Raw genomic sequence first — 18287 nt, 5'->3', positions numbered from 1 at the left:
AAAGTGCAAACACGAGATTCACTTCCACAAAATAACAATGAAATTGCTATTCTGCAAGAAGTTTACACTTCTGAGACATTTCATGTTAATGAGATCATTTGTCTTACACGGAAACAATGCTGGCTATGTGCACTGGTCCTGAGGCCCTTATAAATATTAATCCATTTATCCGCTAACAACCTTACAAGGTAAGGATTATTAGTATGATAATATGTCAATACGCCAAGCGCAGCGTTTCATACATGAAGGGAAATGAACGCTGTCTGATTTTCACGAACATTTTCAAGGCAATGAAGTGTACTGAAGAGGGAAATGAAGAGCTAACAACTGGCTGCTTTGTCTCCTAATCATCTCTAGTAGCCACCAAGAGAGCAGGTTCTTAAGGAAGAACACAGAGATAACAGGGAGCCTAATAAATCAGCCAAAGGACCACTTCATTTGAGCTGGGATTACTATCCAAGAAGTCAATTGGCCAAAGTGTTTTGTACTCCCAGTTTGGGCACGGTGAAGAACATTCTCACACAGCAGGTTCTTTGGGAGCCATTATATCTACTGCTGGGACTCCTTTGGCCAACTCATTTCAGGAAGACCACATAAACCACTTCAGACAGCGCAACTTCTGAGCCCTACGCTTCAAGTTCCAGTGAAGCTTAGTTCTTCTGATTCTGCAGCAGAGATACAGAGATAAAGAATAATTTGCTCATAATCCTCTAAGAAATCTTCTTAGACACGTGACTATTCTTCCAATTGCTCCTAAAGCAACCAGGTCTTCTCATGAAAGAAATGTTCTCTTAATCTCCCCGACCACCACCACCAGCTCCAACTTTCCAATATTTTGTGTGATTTTAAGGATCTCTTATAAATTCCCCATATTCCCTTTAAATTGTAAAAAAAAAAAAAAAAAAATCAAGATTTGACATAGGTCAGAATTAAGAGGATTAAGTCATAGCGTGTACATGGTGAATTTCTATTTCTACATCTTGACGTGCCTGCTTTATAAGGTATTCTGAATTTCGGACGTATCCACGTTGAACTCTGGATTTTTTTTCCACAATATGGAAAATGAGTTCTTCTGTATTTTATACACAGTAGCTTCTTTTTCTTCCAGTTTGATTGTTCTTCATGTACCCACATGTAATTTAATTTTTTTCTGACCACTTGTCAATTTATAGGGGTAATTTGGAATTTTATTTACTTCGTTTTATAATTTCAGCAATTTCACTAAAGAAATTATTGAGCAACACAAGATCTCACAATGATGCCTGCCTGAAACCGTTAATTACCACAATTCCACTCCAAATTAGTACTGATCCAGCTCTCTGGCCTGCAGTTAACCCTTTGAATATATTCTAAGCCTGGGGACACTACACTTCTGCAACATGTCATGCTTTACTTGCTTTCCCTTGGAGGGGATGAGGGAGGCAGTCTCCACTATAGTTTCTTTCAAAACTTAAAGAGTTCCCTGGAAGGGTTATTACCATACGTCATTATCATTCTAATACCTAAAGGCAGCCCTTTTAACCAGAACTGATAGCAAACTGAAATGAACAGAAGTAATAAAATTAGAAAACAGGAGAGAGATGGGACAGCTACCCATGGAAAAAGGGATTCTCTGCCCATCTGGCCCAGTGCTATCAATGGCCATGCTACCAGACCCTAGCTCGCTTATTTGATTCCACCACTACACTGAGATCAAGGTCATATGCTGTATTCCCACGTGGGTCAAATGGGCAGCAGTCTCATGGTGAAAAATTTGCCCAACCTCTCAAAAATACCGTCACTTGTCCTAAAGGGATTCATGAAAGTGAATACAAACCAATCCATGCAAATTCATCACCGTTCCTGGAAAAATAACCAGGAAAACCCGATCTGTGAGTCAGTCCATTGGACAAATTTCATTTGGGATGAACACTCTGATGGTCTTGGGTTGGTCAGATGTGAGTAAGAAACTAGGCTCTGCTACTTACTAGTTCCTTGTGTAACCCTGGACAAGTTCATTTTTCAGAGTCTTACAGATAAAGCACATCGAGGGTCTCAGGTAGAGTTTGACACAAAAAGAATGCTCAAGTAATGCTGGCCCCAGCCCCTCCCAGACATAAAACCTGGGAGTTAAGAGCACAGGGACCGAGCCAGGCTCTGAAACACACCTGTGTTTCAGTCCCAGTTTGGAAGCACACTAGCTATGAAACACTGGGCAAGTGACAGCCTCGTCCTTCTCATACAGCTGGCATAATGAATAAGAGCATTTAGGTAATGCCTAGCACATGGCAAATGTTTTTTAAATGTTGGTAAGACAAAGACATTACTATCATCACTATCTGTCGATCGGTGTTTCTCACCGTGTGATCAGAGAACTAAGACTATCAGAATAACTTAGGATGTCGGTTTAAAAAAAAAAAAAAAAAGACCCCATGTCCCACCTCCCCAACCTATTCAAAAAAGCTCTTCAAGAGCAATGCCAGGTAATACTCATTTCTAAATCAGACTTCCTTGAGATGCATTCTAAATTTTTAGAAATTAGGGACCCAGTTGGTTTTATGCTGGGTCACAGTAAATTAAGACTTTGTCTTCTAGTCCTTACTCTTTACTATGCTATGCTAGGAGAATTACCCAGGATCTGATGTTTTCCTATTTTGGCTATTTTTGCATCTAAATATTAAACTGATAGGTTCACTTATAATCTTTTTCCCCTAACAGCACTATTCTGACTTTTCCTCCCCTCTAGCCAGGAGCCAGCAAACTAAGGCCTTGGTCTGTGGCCAGTTTTGCACAACCCCAACTTCCAGAGGAAATATGTGTTTAAAACGTAAAAAAAAAAGAAAAAAAAGAAAAGAAAAAAAGGAATATTCAATGGAGACCATATATTGCTCACAGAGCCTAAAATATTTACTATCTAGTCCTTTACAAAAATGTGTGTCAACCCACGGTTGCCTATACTTTTTTTAAACTGCAAGTCTCAACACAATTTACATACTTAAAAAATAGTGATAATAAGTGACAATTCATTAAAATAGGAGAGACTCAATAGATATTTTCTAATGCACATAATAGAGGGACGGACCATTGCCAAAGTTTCTGTTATTTACGCATATACGTGTATTGGATAATGATCAAATTGTATTTGGCTGTAGTCGGAGAGTTTTAAAGTCCTTGTGGGTAGGGGTGGGAAATAAATAGCGCAATTGGCTAATGAGTATTCATTAAAACTCACACGGAGTCATTTTTACAATAAAGGTGCCTTGGAGAACATAAAACCATATAAAACGATCCCTGCTGTTTAGAAGTTAATGGCTTATTCATTACAAAATGGAAATAAAATCTGTTTTGTGTACAATCTACGTTGTTGTAAGGAGAAAATGGAATCATCAATGCAAAGTACTTCCAAAGCATTGTACTACAAAGAAAATAGTTATACTAACAATAAATCATATCAAACATACGTAGGGTTTGTTGTTTTTTTTTAACCACCTCCCTTAGTTCCTAGTTTCCTCCAATCTGGGAAACAAGTCTTTTTTTTTTCCTTTGTGTGTGTTCAAGTGCATGTATGTAAGTGTGCATGGACGTGCCAGGAGCATAAAAGAAGTATTAGATGATTGTGCCCTTTCTGTGTCATCTGTTATTGGCTTCTCCTTCCCCTCTATTTAAAGTATGCCTTCTTTTCCCTTTTTCTTAGTTCTAGTAAGGAAAGCATTTGATTAAATTCTTGTGCAAAAGGAACGAGTAAGACTATGACCATCTTATCCCTGGGAACACTAAAAAGTCTAAAATAAACATTTTTTAAGTAACAGTTTTCCTTTTTATCTTCATAGAACACTGATGTCCAGGGTTTTTGTGATTGTTTCAGACAAGCTAAAAATACATTAATTCTAAAGCCCATTTCAACAAATTTGCAAAGAAAACACCTTCCTAGGAACCTACTCAAAGAAATGACACCTTAAAACGTTTTCATTATATGGAATACACTGCAGACACACAAACCACAAGCAGTGTAAATAAATACAGACTGGTGCAATGCTGAAATGCTTGTTTGTCTTCCACCACAAAGAGAAAACACTTGCACACCGTGGTATGTTAGCTTGGGATGCCATAAAGATGGGATTTAGGCATGTGTGTAAATACAGGAGGCTGTGACTGTGTGTGTGTGTGTGTGTGTGTGTGTGTGTGTGTGTGTGTGTGTGTGTGTTAGGGAAAGACGGTTGTAAGCAGAAGGGGTGGGACTTGCCAGGAGCAACTATTGCAGAAAATTCATTTTTCTTTCTCATTCATTCTTTCTAGCTTGTGTCTGGCACAATTCTTACAATTACTCACTGACTTTTCATTCTAACGACAACCAACAAGCTTTCAGAACTTCCTACAGGGGTTTTCACATACTTTTTTTCTTTAAGGCACCAAATCGTTGACTATTTGTTTTAAATAAAAAGCAAACCATTAGCCCATTTCCTCATTCCAAAGACCCCATGAGTTGCAGGCTAAACAGGATCCTTTGTTGTGTGTCCAAAAATAACACAACGCGGTATTGGTAAATTGGAAAATAACAGATTACTCGGCTTCCAAGAACGTCAAAGTTATTGCCATAAATTTTGTTCTGCCCCAATGAGTCCAATTTCATGCTCCTTTTAGTGAATATACAGTCCTAACGACAGCAAAGCCAATCCAACGGAATACCCTTCGCCTTTTCTCTTTGGACACTCCATTAATAAATACAAGAGCAGCAAGAGGATGCCAAGTGGGCCAGTTTCCTTTACGCACAATGGTATCCGAGCCGCGAAATCTGTCCAACTGCAGTGACAGCTGTCTTGGATGCCCACCCCACACCGTTGGTCCTTTGCCGGCGAGCCCAGGACCGGAGGGGGCACCGGGACGGAGAGCCTTAACCTCTCAGCGCCCCACCTCCAGAGGAGGGAAAGAGGGGGAGGGCACGACACGAAAGCAGAGTAGGAAGGTGGGCGAGTGGGAGAGACAGAAATGGATGCTGAGGAGGTGGGCGAGATGGGAAGGTAGGGAAGGTGGCGAACGCGGGGAGAGGCGGGTGAGCAAAGCTGCGGGGTTCTAGATCAAAGGGGCAACGGCGCGGGCGAGCGGGGGCGCGCAGGGGGTCGAGTCCTCACCGTTGAACGCCCCGGCGTCCGCGGCCGCCTCCTCCTCCTCCTCCCCGTTCTCGGAGTCGGTGTGCATGGGCTCCTCCGCGAAGTTGACCCCCTTACTGGGGGTGCCGCCCCCGGCGGCAGCGCCCGCGTCCCCCCAGGTCCTGCCCTCATGGCCGAAGCGCGCGGCGCCTTTGCGCTCGTTCTCCTGCTGCAGCCGCGTGAAGTGCTGCAGCGCGAACTCCAGCAGGTCCGCGGGCTGGTGCCTCAGCACCTCCACCGTGAAGCCCTGCAGCAGCTCCGTCAGTCCCGCGGGGATCTCGATGCTCATCCTGCCTGCCCCGCGGCGGGCGCCTGGGCGCCGCCCTCGCCGCCTCCCTGGACCGGCCTGCGGCCCCGCGGCCGCCAAGCGAGCGTGGACGGCTCTGGAGGCGCTACCCGCTGCTAGCGCGGCGCTCTGGGCCCCGGCGGCCCGGCTGGCCCGGCCCGCGGCTCCCGGCGCGCGGCTGCTCCGTGCGGCGGCGGCGGCTGAGCGAGCGCGGCCCCGGGAGGGCTGGCAGCATCTCCGGCTCCTCCCGCTCCCGCCGCGGCCGCTCCTCTCCCCACCCCTCCCCCGCGCCGGGGCCGCCCCGCCCCCGCCCCGCCGAGCCGCGCGGGAGGGGGCGTCGGAGCGCGCCCACGTGACCCCCGGAAACCATGGCAACCTCCGCTGGCGGGCGCCGCGCACCGCCTCTGGGAAGGTTGCGGTGCTGAAGACGCCGGCGGGCGGCGGCTGGCTGACGGGGGCCGCGGCTCCGCGCGCGCCGGGCACGGGCCCCACTCGGCACTGCCCCAGGGGGCCGGAGGCGCGCCTCGCCGTCCACCTGTCCGCGCCTGGGGGCGGGCGGCCGCCCGGCTGAATTCCACAAGTCAGCAGGGCGAACCGCGCGGAGCTGCTGCCACGCGATTGGCCCCGAAACTTCAGCCTCCACCTCGGTAGCGGCATTTTCTTTTCCTCCGGGAATCTAGTTGCATTGTTAAGTGTTGGCAGTGTCTTTTGTTTAAAGTCCTCTGTGCTCCTGGTTTTGTTTTGGACAAAAAAATAATAGCCCATCCTTCTGACACCTTTCTTTCTCCTTCGCTGCATTTTACCCAGCCTTTCTCCATACGTCCTGTTTATGATGTTTTGCTTTACTGGTACTAATGCGATGCACTTGCTACTATTTATTAAGACAAATGCACCATTTATTACGAGGCCCTTCAAACATGATAGTGCAGCAATTGGAATAAAATGTCAGAGTCAAGACGGACGGTCCTAAAGCAAAAAACGCTTTGCCTGATGAGGCTCTTATTGTTTATTTTAAAACTTTACATTACACTTGGAGCTAATCGAATTGTATCTCCAAAATAGGTTACTTAATATAAAGAGAAATAGAACTAGAGACGTGTGCCTTTAAAGTAGACGTCCTTGTTTTTAAAATGAGGCTTATTCTGCAAATATTTACTTTTGAATTAGGAGATTGCTTTTTACCAAGTAAATGGTTTTTTAAAACACGTACTTCATTTTCTACAATGACCATAAAATAAATGGTCATAAAATAAATAAAATTGTAAAGAACAAGCTCAATTATTCTGATTTATCTTTCCAATCTTGAAAAAAAAAAGTACATACATGACTCAGGAAATTCAAAGCCGAGAAATCGAGATATCACATTTATAAAAATTCATCTTCATAGTAATCCTTTGCTTATAATCCAGTTGTAACTGCTTCATTAGTGAATGTATTTCTTGATTTCTGTTTCTTAATCAACCTCGTAATAGTATATTGTTTTTAAATATAGTAAAGTACTTCTACAATGCCAGGCATTGTAAGCAGTAAGGTTTTATTAAATATCATGATCCTCATAGAGGACAATATTAGTCCAACTCTTTATCGTGTAAGTGTCTATAAACCATATAAGCATTATTATCTTCATAGATCCAGTAAATAAAATGGATTTTCATTGCCTGCCTTCATTTATGATGATGTTTTTATTAAATTAGCTTTGCTCACATGTGGCAGAAAATGCCAACTACAGTAGCTTAAGCAAGATAGAAGCTTATTTCTCTGTAATGTAAAGGTAAGCAGCACTGGTGTATGGTGGTTTCATGATCTTCGGGTATGCAGGTTCCTTCTAGCTCATGGCTCTGTAATCCTCAGATCGTGGTCCAAAATTGTTGCCCTACCTTGGCTCATTTCATTCATGTTTAAGCCAGGAGAAGAGTGGGAAAGAAAGGGATTCCACCTCCTACCCCTTCCCCGCATCTCCCATCCAAACACACACACACATACACACACTCTCACACCTCTCCATGCTTTCAGGAAGTTAAACACACCAATTCCTCGTATACTCTCTTGGCCAGAACGTAGTCAAGATGGCCACATTCGTGATGGATGCTGGATTGCGTTTTCCAAAGGTGACTCCAAAAACATCTCCTGTCCCTTGTGTTCTTCTAGGGTGTGGCCTTGCCACTCCCCCATCAAGGGTTGAAACCTTAATTCCCCTCCTCTTGAATCTGGATGGATTTGGGACTGCTTTGAAAGAAATCATGTCAGGATGACAAGAAGTAGCCTGCTCTGTGATGCCCTGCCCCAAATCCTGACCCACGGAACCTGTGAGCATAATAAAAAGGTTGTTTTAAGCCTCAGAGTTTGGGGATAATTTGTAACACAGCAATAGGAGTGAAACACATAGCCAAAAGGAAAGCTTGGGAATGTAGCCTTTATTTTGAAGAGCCATGGGCCAAGCAAACATTTGGAAATTGAGAACCAGTTCTGGGGAGAATAACCAGTGTCTGCCAAATGGTTAACACTCTCCTCCAGGAAATGACAGAAAAAAGAAAGAGCTACTTTTCCAACATTTACAAAACCGTATTTCAAAGTAGCATATTCTGTGTTTCAGAGTAGTTTATTGTTGCTGTTGTTGTTGTTATTTTGTTTTCGTAGATTCACTATATGAGGCAAGGTGCATGGCTCAGTCGTCAATGGCAATGCTAGGGACATATGGCTGTCATTTCTTTAGGGGTTTAGAAGTGAGTCAGTCATGAAATGCATAATGGGATTAGATGACCTATGTGGTCTCTCCCATCCTGGGATATTCTACAACAGTATAATATTAAAAGAAGACATGTGGGATTTAAAACATCTTTGCAAACAGCTCTCTGATAACAAGTTTTATTTGCGTCAATTCGTAAATCACTAACCATGACCTGAAAAATTAAAGCTTGATCCTGGTAGTCCTATTATGTTAATACTGTTCTCAGAACCAATGTTCACTTCTAAACTCCTATTCTGCCTTTTATTCCCTACCCTGTATCTATTTGGGTTAATATGGTGTGATTTCCTTTGCTTTCATTTTCGGAATATGTCCTTCCAAACCTTGGAGGGCAGTGACAGTGGCCTATGGGGACAATTTATCTTTGGATTCTCAAAGAACATCACTGAAATTGATTCTTTGGTTGTTGATTTACCAAGCAATTTTCACTAGTTTCTCAGAGAAGCTGAAGCAATTGCAAAAGAACTCTGAGAGTTCAGCATCGGAATCAAATAAGAATGCTACCAAATTTGTGTTCAATCACGGAACATAAATAGATATTGGACAGAGACATCAATTTGTTTATATGCAGCTGCCCACACAGGATGACAGCATGGACAAGCCATAGGTTATGATAGAGAATCGTAACTGTGACTAATCAATCAGACAGCATCTCTTGCCAATAGTTACTATGTATTCTGACCATGTCTCTTTGGCTAAAGAAATATATACCCATTCCAGGCAAAAAGACAAATGGAAAGGACATGGGGGTCCTTGTGGACAGAGCCCACTCTGGCTGTCTCTCTTAGTTTTATATACCTTTACCAGTTCAATACCTGCTATGGTTTCGGTGTCTCTAGTTCATATCTGGAAGAGAGGGAATCCAGTTAATTTGGTCTTGACCAACCAGTGGATGGGCTGGCCTTGCATGGGAGTTTCTCTGCTAATTCAGTCCGGGTGGCCAGTGGCGTGCAGGATAAAGAAGGGGCTGGGTAGCATAAACACACACATATCAACACCTTCGTCTTCAGCAAAAAGTCCCAAACATGGACACTGTTGGTGGCATAGGTACCTTCATGACTTACGAAAGATGGCCACCTCATCGCCCGGAAATCTTGGAAATGTTTGGGCTAAGACTAAATAAAATGATTCATGTCAAATGCAGGTGTGTTCCCCTAGCTTTTCAGATTCAGTAGGTCAGAAGTGGGGCCTGAGGATTTGCCTTTCTGTCAAACTCCCAGGGGATGCTTCTGCTGCAGTTCTGGGGACCACACTTGGGGACCCCCTACACTCGATTCCCCCAGCAGGGAGCTTATACTCATACTGAGAAGACAACTGCTTGAAGTAACTTTTCTGCTTAAGATCAAAGCATGAGTTTTTCTCTGGCTAAATGGAACCTAAATGCAACTTCATTATTCTGTTCTCCTTTAAGAAGTCTTGTACAGCTAAAGAGATTCTCAGAAGCAACAGAGAATATATCCTTAAATGCTACAATTCATAAATAGAATATGGGTTTCCTCTTAAGGACAAGGTCGGGCTCACAAGTTTATCTCTGCTTCCTAAAGCTGCACCGAAACCATGACTAAAGGAATGGGGAAGATAAAACAAAATTATAAACTCATAAGGACAAAAGAACAAGAGAACTATAATAAAAATTTAAAATGATAATAAAAATTTTAAATTACTTAGCCTTAAAAAGGAAGGGAATTCTGGCCTATACTACAATATGGATGAACCCTGAGGACATTATGGTAAGTTAAATAAGCCAGTCAAAACAGACACACACGTATGACTCCACTCAAATGAGGCCCTTCGAGTAGTCAGAGTCATAGAAACAGAAAGTAGAATGGTGGCTGTCGGGAGCTGAGGGGAGGGGGAAATGGGGAGCTGTTTAATGGGCAAAGAGTTTCAGTTTTGCAAGATGAAAAACTTCTGAGGTTGGTTGTGCAAGAGTGTACTTCACAGTACTGAACTTGAACTATAGACTGAAGAATGGTTAAGATGATAAACTTTGTTATATGTAATTTACCACAACTAAAAATTTGTTTGATTGCTTAATTTTTAGAAGAGGAACAGGAAGGGGCGCCTGGTGGCTCCGTTGGTTAAGCGTCTGACTTCGGTTCTGATCTTGGGGTCCTGGGACGGAGCCCAGTGTCGGCTTCCCATTGAGCGGGATATCTGTGCATCTCTCTCCCTCTGCCTCTCTCCCTGCTCATGCTCATTCTCTCTCTCAAATAAATAAATAAAATGTAAAAAAGGGAAAAGGAACAGGAAAAGAGACAAGAGCAGATGAGAGTTGTCTACTAAAATTTTGGAACTAACTTAGCAAAGTGTGGAGAACACTGGAACCTAAGCTTGGGTGAGGGCTCAGTGAGAGGAAGTCAGTGAGTAGCGAGATCACATTTGTATCACAGAGCCCAAAAGCACGGAATCTGGAGACACCAGGTGCCTCTGAAAAGCAATAAGGAGCAAGGATTAATGAAATGTTTGTAGAAGGAGCTGGTAACACTGTCCACCCTCTGGCCCTCTGCCCTACGTAGGCAAGCAACTGTGCTTTTTTTCCCAGCAGGAGGTAGAGGGGCTCACTTGCGATTCGCACAGCTGATTGTGGGGGATCAGATGTGGCACTAAGGAGAAGGGATTGATTCTAATTTGGTGAACTACGGCTCAGTGGCCTCTTTCCTCCCATGGACTCCCTAAAGTACACCCTTCCAAGCAGGAAATCGGAGGATTCCTCTTGAGGGAGCTGACCAGCTCAGGAGTCAAGACATACAGATGCTGACATTCGAGAGCCCAGTTCTCTGTCTCTTCACCCTATTTTGAAGTTCACCAGTCAACACCCTCCACCACCCCCACATACCTCAAAACATGAATTCAGCAGGAATCATCAGATTTCCAAGAAAAACTTTTATGGGTTTTTTGGTCCCAGTATGACAGACTGGGACCAAAAGAAATGAACTAAAATGATAAACTCAGAGAAGTAAAGACTGTAGTAAAGAGAAGAAAAATTCTGAAAGCACGTTACTGTCCTCAGATATACAATAATAACAACAACAGTAATTGTTAACATTTATTTATGTTAACATTTATTCATGTAAACATGAATAGATACTAAGCACTTTGTATCTATTAACTCATTGTTCACGACAACCCTATGATGTGTGTATGACTACAGTGCACATGAATAAACGGAGACACAGAGATGAAGTAATTTGTCCAAGATCACACAGCTTGCAAATGGTATTGGGATGGGATCCCAGGCAGTCTGGCTCTATAGCCAATATTCTATAAATGAAAGGAATAAGAACTCCTAGGAATTAAAACTATGAAAGTAAAAATATAATCCATAAAATGGATCAAGATAAAGGTGAGGACACTTAGCAGAAAATAAAAGAGAAAAAACTAGAAGATGAAAGAGAAAATAAGAAAATCGGAATTGACTCAGAAAGCATGATATCTAATGATAGGAGTTCAAGAAAGAAAACAAGACAAGGATAAATGGAGAATATTGTTAAAGAAATCATACAGGAATTTTCCCCAGAATTGAAGGATGTGAGTTTCTAGACTGGAGGGTCCCATGCACATGCCCATAGGACAATAAAGAAAAACACCCTCAGCAGGCTTATAATACTGAAATTTTAGTATTTCAGGACACAGAAGAGTATAAAAGCTCAGACTATCGTCAGACTTTTTAGCAGCAGCGCTGGAAACTAGAAGACAATGGAACAATATCTTGAAAATGCTAAGGGAAAGTTATTTCCAACCCAGAATTCTGTATCCAGCAAATTCAAGGTAGAATAAGGATATTTGCAGACATGTCACGTTTTAGAGAATATAGACTCCCATTATCCTTTCTCAAGAATTGGAATAAGGGACACCTGGGTGGCTCAGTCAGTTGGGTGTCTGCCTTCAGCTCAGGTCATGATTCTAGGGTCCTGGGATGGAGCCCCACATCAGGCCCATGCTCAGCCTGCTTCTCCCTCTGCCTGCCACTCTCCCTGCTTGAGCATGCTCTCTCTCTGACAAATAAAATCTTAAAGAAAAGAAAAGAAAAGAAAGAACTGGAGTAAGTTTTATGGAAACAAGGAGACCGCCTAAGGAATAGGAATATAGAGGATCCAGCAAGGGACAGGAACTAACATCAGCCCCCACCACCACGTCAACCAGCCTATTTGCACCTGGACTCACATATTCTACCTTCTGCCTGATAACTCAGAGGGCTGAACTCTAACTGTGCTCTATCCTGTTCCCTCTGACGGACGCAAGGAAATTCCTTCTGCAATGGCCAACTCTCTTGTCAGGCATCAGTGTTTCCCTTTCCACTGAACCTCTCAGTGGCAAACAGACTCTAGGGGACCCCTGATTCTTGCCCCCTGTTATTCAAGCCCTGCAGAATCCTCTTCCCTGAGTGTGAGTGGCCCTTCTTGCTTCCTTCTAGGCAATAACATCTGGCAAGAGTGAGGGAATTTTGCAGATGAATTAAGGTTCCAAAGCGGTTGATTTTGAGTCAGTCAAGGAGTTTATCCAAGGCTTGATGTAATCAGCTGAAAACCCCGTAAGGAGGGACTGGGGCCTCCCTGATGGGCAGGGAGTTTCCTTGCTGGCTTGAGGAAGTAAGCAGCCATGTGAAATGCTTTCTTCACTTCACCACTTTTTCTTGGTTTTTCTACCTCCCTGACCACATCTCATTCTCTTTCACTGGATATTCGTTATCCTCCCTTCTGCCTCTAAATGTTGATGCATTCCAGATAGCTCACTGGCTTTAAATACCATTTATATGTGCATGATCCTCAAATGAAGGCCTCCAGCCCTAACCTCCCCCCTGAACTCCGTAATTCCACGTCCAACTGCCTCGAGTTGTTTAAAAGGTACCTCCGGCTCCGCATGCCTCAACCTGAAGTCTTTGTTACTAATTCTGCTCTATCCACAGCGCTGAGAACGATGCCTGGAACATAGTGGGTACTCAGGATTATTGAGTAAAAAGAACGAAGGAGGGGAAAAGAAAGAAAGTTGTGGGGGAGGGCAATGCATGCAGAAGACAGACTAAGGCAGTTCTTAGGATCAGCGTGAACAAGGAACTGGGCCAGCAGCTGTTTGCAGATCTGGAGATCAACCAGGGCCAAATGAAGCAGGAAATCAAAGACATGCAGAGGGAGATTGCCAAGGCAAAAGAAAGGCACTGGTCAATTATCTAATGTGTTTGATTATATTGGGAAATACAACACCTCTGGCAGAGAACTTGGGAAATGAATAAAGGATAGTTTCAGAGAAAATCAGACAATTAAAGAAAACAGCAGCACAAACCACTCCAGGGAAAACAGGAGATAGAATAGGAAAGGAAATAAAATCAAAGAAGCCCAGGAGGCTCAGCCATGAGCAGGATTTATGGAGTCATGACAATGAGAACAATGAGAACTGATACGACCATAAGGTATGGTCTGACCAAGTTGCGCAGGAAAAAAGAGAACAATGTGTGTCTGTGTCTGTCTGTGTGACTGTGTGTCTCTGTTGCAGGAGCGTAGAATAAGAGCACTAAATCCTGATGTTCCATAACAGGAAGTCAACAGAAATGTTTAAGTTGGAGAGTCCAGAAATAGTAACATATATATATATATATAATTTAGAAATATGTCACTAACTAGCAAAAGAAATAGCTTAGCTAATTGAAAGCCATTGCTTCTGGGAAATGGGAATGATATGCACATATTTGTTAAAGACTATGGATTTCTATAGAGGGTGTTAAGTTAAAGGAATCCCCACGTTTCATGGAACTCTTTATTTCTGGGCTTGGGAGACCACATGCCTAAGATTTTCTAGTTCCTGTTTTGTGGCCTGTCTAGTGGGAAGTCCTAAGCCTGCATCTTCAAGTTCCATGAATTTTAGAAATCAGTTGTGCTTAAGACAGGGGATCATTTTTTACAAGAAGGACCCTAAGGGTATTTATTTGCTAAATATCCTATTATCCCACTTAGTTGAGTATTTGTGAAACTTTCCTTTGTTTTGTAATAGTAATCTTGTTCCACTTTCTTTTCTTTTCTTTCTTTTTTTTTTTAAAGATTTAATTTCTTTATTTGCTTGACAGAGAGAGAGAGAGTGCACAAGCAGGGGGAGCAGCAGAGGGAGAGGGAGAAGTAGGTTTCCCCCTAAGCAGGGAGCCCGATGCGGGACTCGATCCCAGAAGCTGGGATCATGATCTGAGCCGAAGGCAGACACTTAACTGACTGAGGCACCCAGGCACCCCTTTATGTTCTTTTTTTGTTCCTTATTGTCTCTCTCCAAGTTCGTTACTCCATTGTCAAATTCAAGAACCAGGATTTCCAGGTGTTGAATTCTCTTGCTAATCCACATCCCTATGGAATGGAATGTTCCATTTTTGCTTTCAGTCCTCTTAGAGCTAGTGTGTACTTTATGTGAAGAACAGTTGGCCCTTTACCCTGCTTCAGGGTCATGGTATCTTGTTTGTTGAACTGTACGGCCTCATAAATTCTGTTTGGTCCTCTTGCCAACAGAAACAAATTATACGCGTTATCAAAGCAGAGGGGGATACTGGGGGGTGTTTAAACTACATTTTATTTACCATTTCAAAGGTAGATCTTCCACATTCCCAACGCTGTTTTACAGCACAAGTTCTAGAATTTGTAAAAATCACACGTCACCCAGGCCTAGGTAGCAAACATAGGGACAGGTATCATTCTCGGTAGTCTCGGGCTCATGTAGATCTTTTGTGCATGAATGTTTTTGTTCACCCATGACCTGTCCTTGGTGGTATCCTTCTGCGGATGACTCCAAAATCAGTTATATTTTTAGTTCCGTCTTCTCTCTTAACCGCCAAATCCACAGTTGTTTGCTGGCTGCTGAAAGACTGCGTGGTTGTTGCCAGCACCTCTAATTCGATCACCAAATTTTTCAGAAACAAAAATTAAGCTCTTCTGCCGCAGAATTGTTCTTCCCCCTCTGTTCTCTGAATCTGCAAATGGCATCATAACACCTTCTAGTCACTGACTTAGACTCACAGCCACTGTTGACCTTTGCCTCTCACATTCCCTAGTGGGTTTGTCGTCAAATCCTGTTGATTCTATTTCCATGGTGACTTGCTGACACTTGTCCTCTCCCTGCCATTCCTCATGTCACTGTCTGTCTTAGTCTGCTCATGGCCACCATAACAAACTACCATGGACTGGGTGACTTGAACGACAGCACTTTGTTTTCTCACAGTTCTGAAGGCTGGAAGTCAGATCAGGATGCCGGCATGGTCAGGTTCTGGTGAGGACTCTCTTCCTGGCTTGTGGATAGCCCCCTTCTCACTGAGTCTCATGTAGCCTTCGCTCAGTCTGTGCACTTGGGAAGACTGATCCTCTCCTTTTTCTTATAGGACACTAATTTGATGGGATTAGAAGCCGACCCTTATGACCTCATTTAACCTTGATAACCTCCCCAAAACCCTATCTCCAAAGGCAGTCACATTGTGGGATGGGGCTTCAACGTACACATTTTAGGGTGAGACATTTCCGTTCCTAGCACTACACCAGGCTGGATCTCCATCACTTCTTGCTGGACTGTTGTCTTCCAATTCACCTTCTTGTCTCCAATTTTTCCCACTTCTGGTTACACATTATTTTGAGAAATCTTTTTCTAGCTACATTTCTGTTTATGTCACTTTCTGCTAAAAAAAAAAAAAAAAAAATCCCCACCTCCAATGACGTTTTGTTTCCCAGAGAATAAAGGCAAACCTCATTACCTTGAAATTCAAGGTCTCTGATAATCTGATTCTAACCTAATTTCCCAGTCGTAACTCAGAGTCCCTATCATACCATTAATAACACAACCAACTGAAACACTGCCTTTCTCAACATGTCTTTCAACTTCCTGCCTCCAAACCTTCGATTACTATATTTGCCCCACTTGGAATCACTCATATTCGCCAGGTCCAAAGTCCTGCCTCTTGGTCATAGACTGCCACCTTCTCATGAACACTTCTTTGATGCCCTGGGCAGAAGTAATCAATCCCTATTTTGTGTATCATTTCATACTTTTTTTTTTTTTATTTGTGAGATTATGGGGTCTCCCTCTGGAAAATCATCTGCTGGCAAAAATGGGTAATGGCCTGGCTTGTACCGAGTATAGCAGAGTCCCTTGAACCTGACCCATGAGAACATTCAGTGACTACTTGTTGATATGAACCATGACTCTATTAATGGGAATTATAATATTTCATAGTCAAATTGACATAAGATAGCATTTAGATTAGTGATTTTCAAGCTATGCTAATTGGAGTCATATTCTATACCATACCTCAGGCTTTGACAAAATATTTTCTTTGAAGAAAGGGTTTTGTTGCCAAATACTTGAAACCATTGATCTTATTCAACTCCTTCCTTCTGTAAATGAGAAAAACGAGGCCAGATGGAGATTAAAAAATGACATTCCCAAGGTTTCCCAACTATTTAGTAGCAGAAACAGAGTCAGCAAGATATATATAAACTGTATCCATCGGAAAGACTTATTTGTAGATCAGCTTAGCGACCTCATCCTTTAAGACATTACCCTGCTGATGGGAAAATTAAGATAACATCTGAAATGAATCATAGTAACTCAGTGAGGGCACCTAAGGTTCAATCTTGTTAAATCATTTCTTCCAGGCACTGTCTGGTACTTCAAGACTATGAAAGATTTTGTTTTCTAAGGAAATGTGTTGTTCACCACGGATCTAATAGCATAAGCCAGTTGTCTTAAAGGGTTGGACACAAGCTACACATCATATAAACTCCACAAAATGTAAGTATTGAATGAAGCTTTGAGCATATAGTATTCCCCATGATCTCTCAGAGACTAGATCGAAGTAGATCACACAGTCATTAGAATACCGAATACATTTGCTACTCGTGCGTGCTGGCATGTCTGATGGTAAGATTATAATTTCATTTCTAGCTATTGCTTAGTATTTGATTTTTTTTCCCATTGAAATTTCTTTTAAACCAGGCCTTTTAAGTTCCCAAGGTTTCTGAAAAATGAGAAAGGATTAAAGGAACATGGAAAGCTACCAAAAGTATTGTTTCCATTGCAATGTGACTTTACAGTAGTAGTTCATGCTTCAAGAGCAGCTCAGCCTGACAAGCCTTATCTATGTATTTAAATAGAAGCTGCCACTTAAAGAACTAAGAGCTCTGTGAAGCATGCCTTTTTTGGCATGCGATAATCCAGGGAGGATGGGAAGCTATTGGCAAGAGAGTTCATCATCAATAAGAATAATAACACGTTCAGGATGCCGCTTCCTGAGCCAATTGATGTGTTTAGATCTGATTTCCTATTTTTGGAGCGCATCCCAAAGAATCAAAAATATTAATGCTGAGAGTTGCACGAAGCAAAATGAATAAGAAGAAGCCTTGAAAGATCTTTGTAATGCAACCATCTTCCAGAATTAAAAAATACGGAAAGTTACCTGTTTGACGTAGATTAAGGAACATTTCCTTAGTCACCGGTGGTGGCCATCCCAGAAGGAACACATCCACGAAGTCTCCATTATTTGTGGCAACTCTTCTGTGCACAGGCATGGGTGGAGGAGTTACAGTTACACAAAGGGACAGTTAGGAGAGAAGTAAAACGGTCCTGTCTTTACATTCCAGTTGGGGGTGGGGAGAGAAGAGGGGACGGGGTGGGGGGTGGGGGGGTGGGGGTGGGGGGTGGGGGTGTGTGGTACTGACGTTAAACAAATAAATAGAAAACAGATTGCACAGTCATACAGAAATATACAAGGGTCTACGAGAGTCTAGATGAGGAAACCTAATTAATTTGGAGGTGAGCGTCCTCTGTTGACTGCTGGGTACGTATATTGGGTATAGACACGCCATGTTTTGCTGCTGAATAGAGCCAGAGAATGTTAGCTGGGCTGCCTGAGCAAGGAGAGCATGCTGCAGATCTCTGGCTCAGAGCCAAAGCTCCAGAGACAGCAGTTGGCAAAAGGTAGCCATCTTCCCTAGGACTACCTCCCCGAAAACACGTCCTCCCGCAGTGAGCCGGGCTCCTGTGCGGTCCTCCCCAGCCAGCTTGACTATGTAATTCCAAGAGACTCTGGTTCTCCGGGGAAGTGGGACAGGCAGGTTAGCGCCAGTCAGGAAGAAAATACTTGACAGTCTATCTTTTTTTTTTTTTT

General features: G+C 43.0%; 1 protein-coding gene across 1 annotated transcript in view; it reads right to left on the bottom strand.

Moving 5' to 3' along the window:
* PRKAR2B (protein kinase cAMP-dependent type II regulatory subunit beta) overlaps positions 1–5645 on the bottom strand; it is a 91564-nt gene extending 85919 nt beyond the window's left edge. Inside the window, exon 1 of the mRNA XM_046021338.1 lies at positions 5109–5645. Within this exon, the coding sequence (XP_045877294.1) occupies positions 5109–5415 (307 nt within the window). The 5' untranslated portion in view covers positions 5416–5645. The remainder of the gene's footprint in view (positions 1–5108) is intronic.
* Between the last annotated feature and the right edge of the window lie 12642 nt (positions 5646–18287).

This window comes from Meles meles, chromosome 10 (assembly GCF_922984935.1).
Source record: "Meles meles chromosome 10, mMelMel3.1 paternal haplotype, whole genome shotgun sequence".
NCBI classification, from domain to species: domain Eukaryota; kingdom Metazoa; phylum Chordata; class Mammalia; order Carnivora; family Mustelidae; genus Meles; species Meles meles.
Note: the sequence above shows the minus strand (reverse complement) of the source record. Positions and strands in the feature narration are given on the sequence as shown.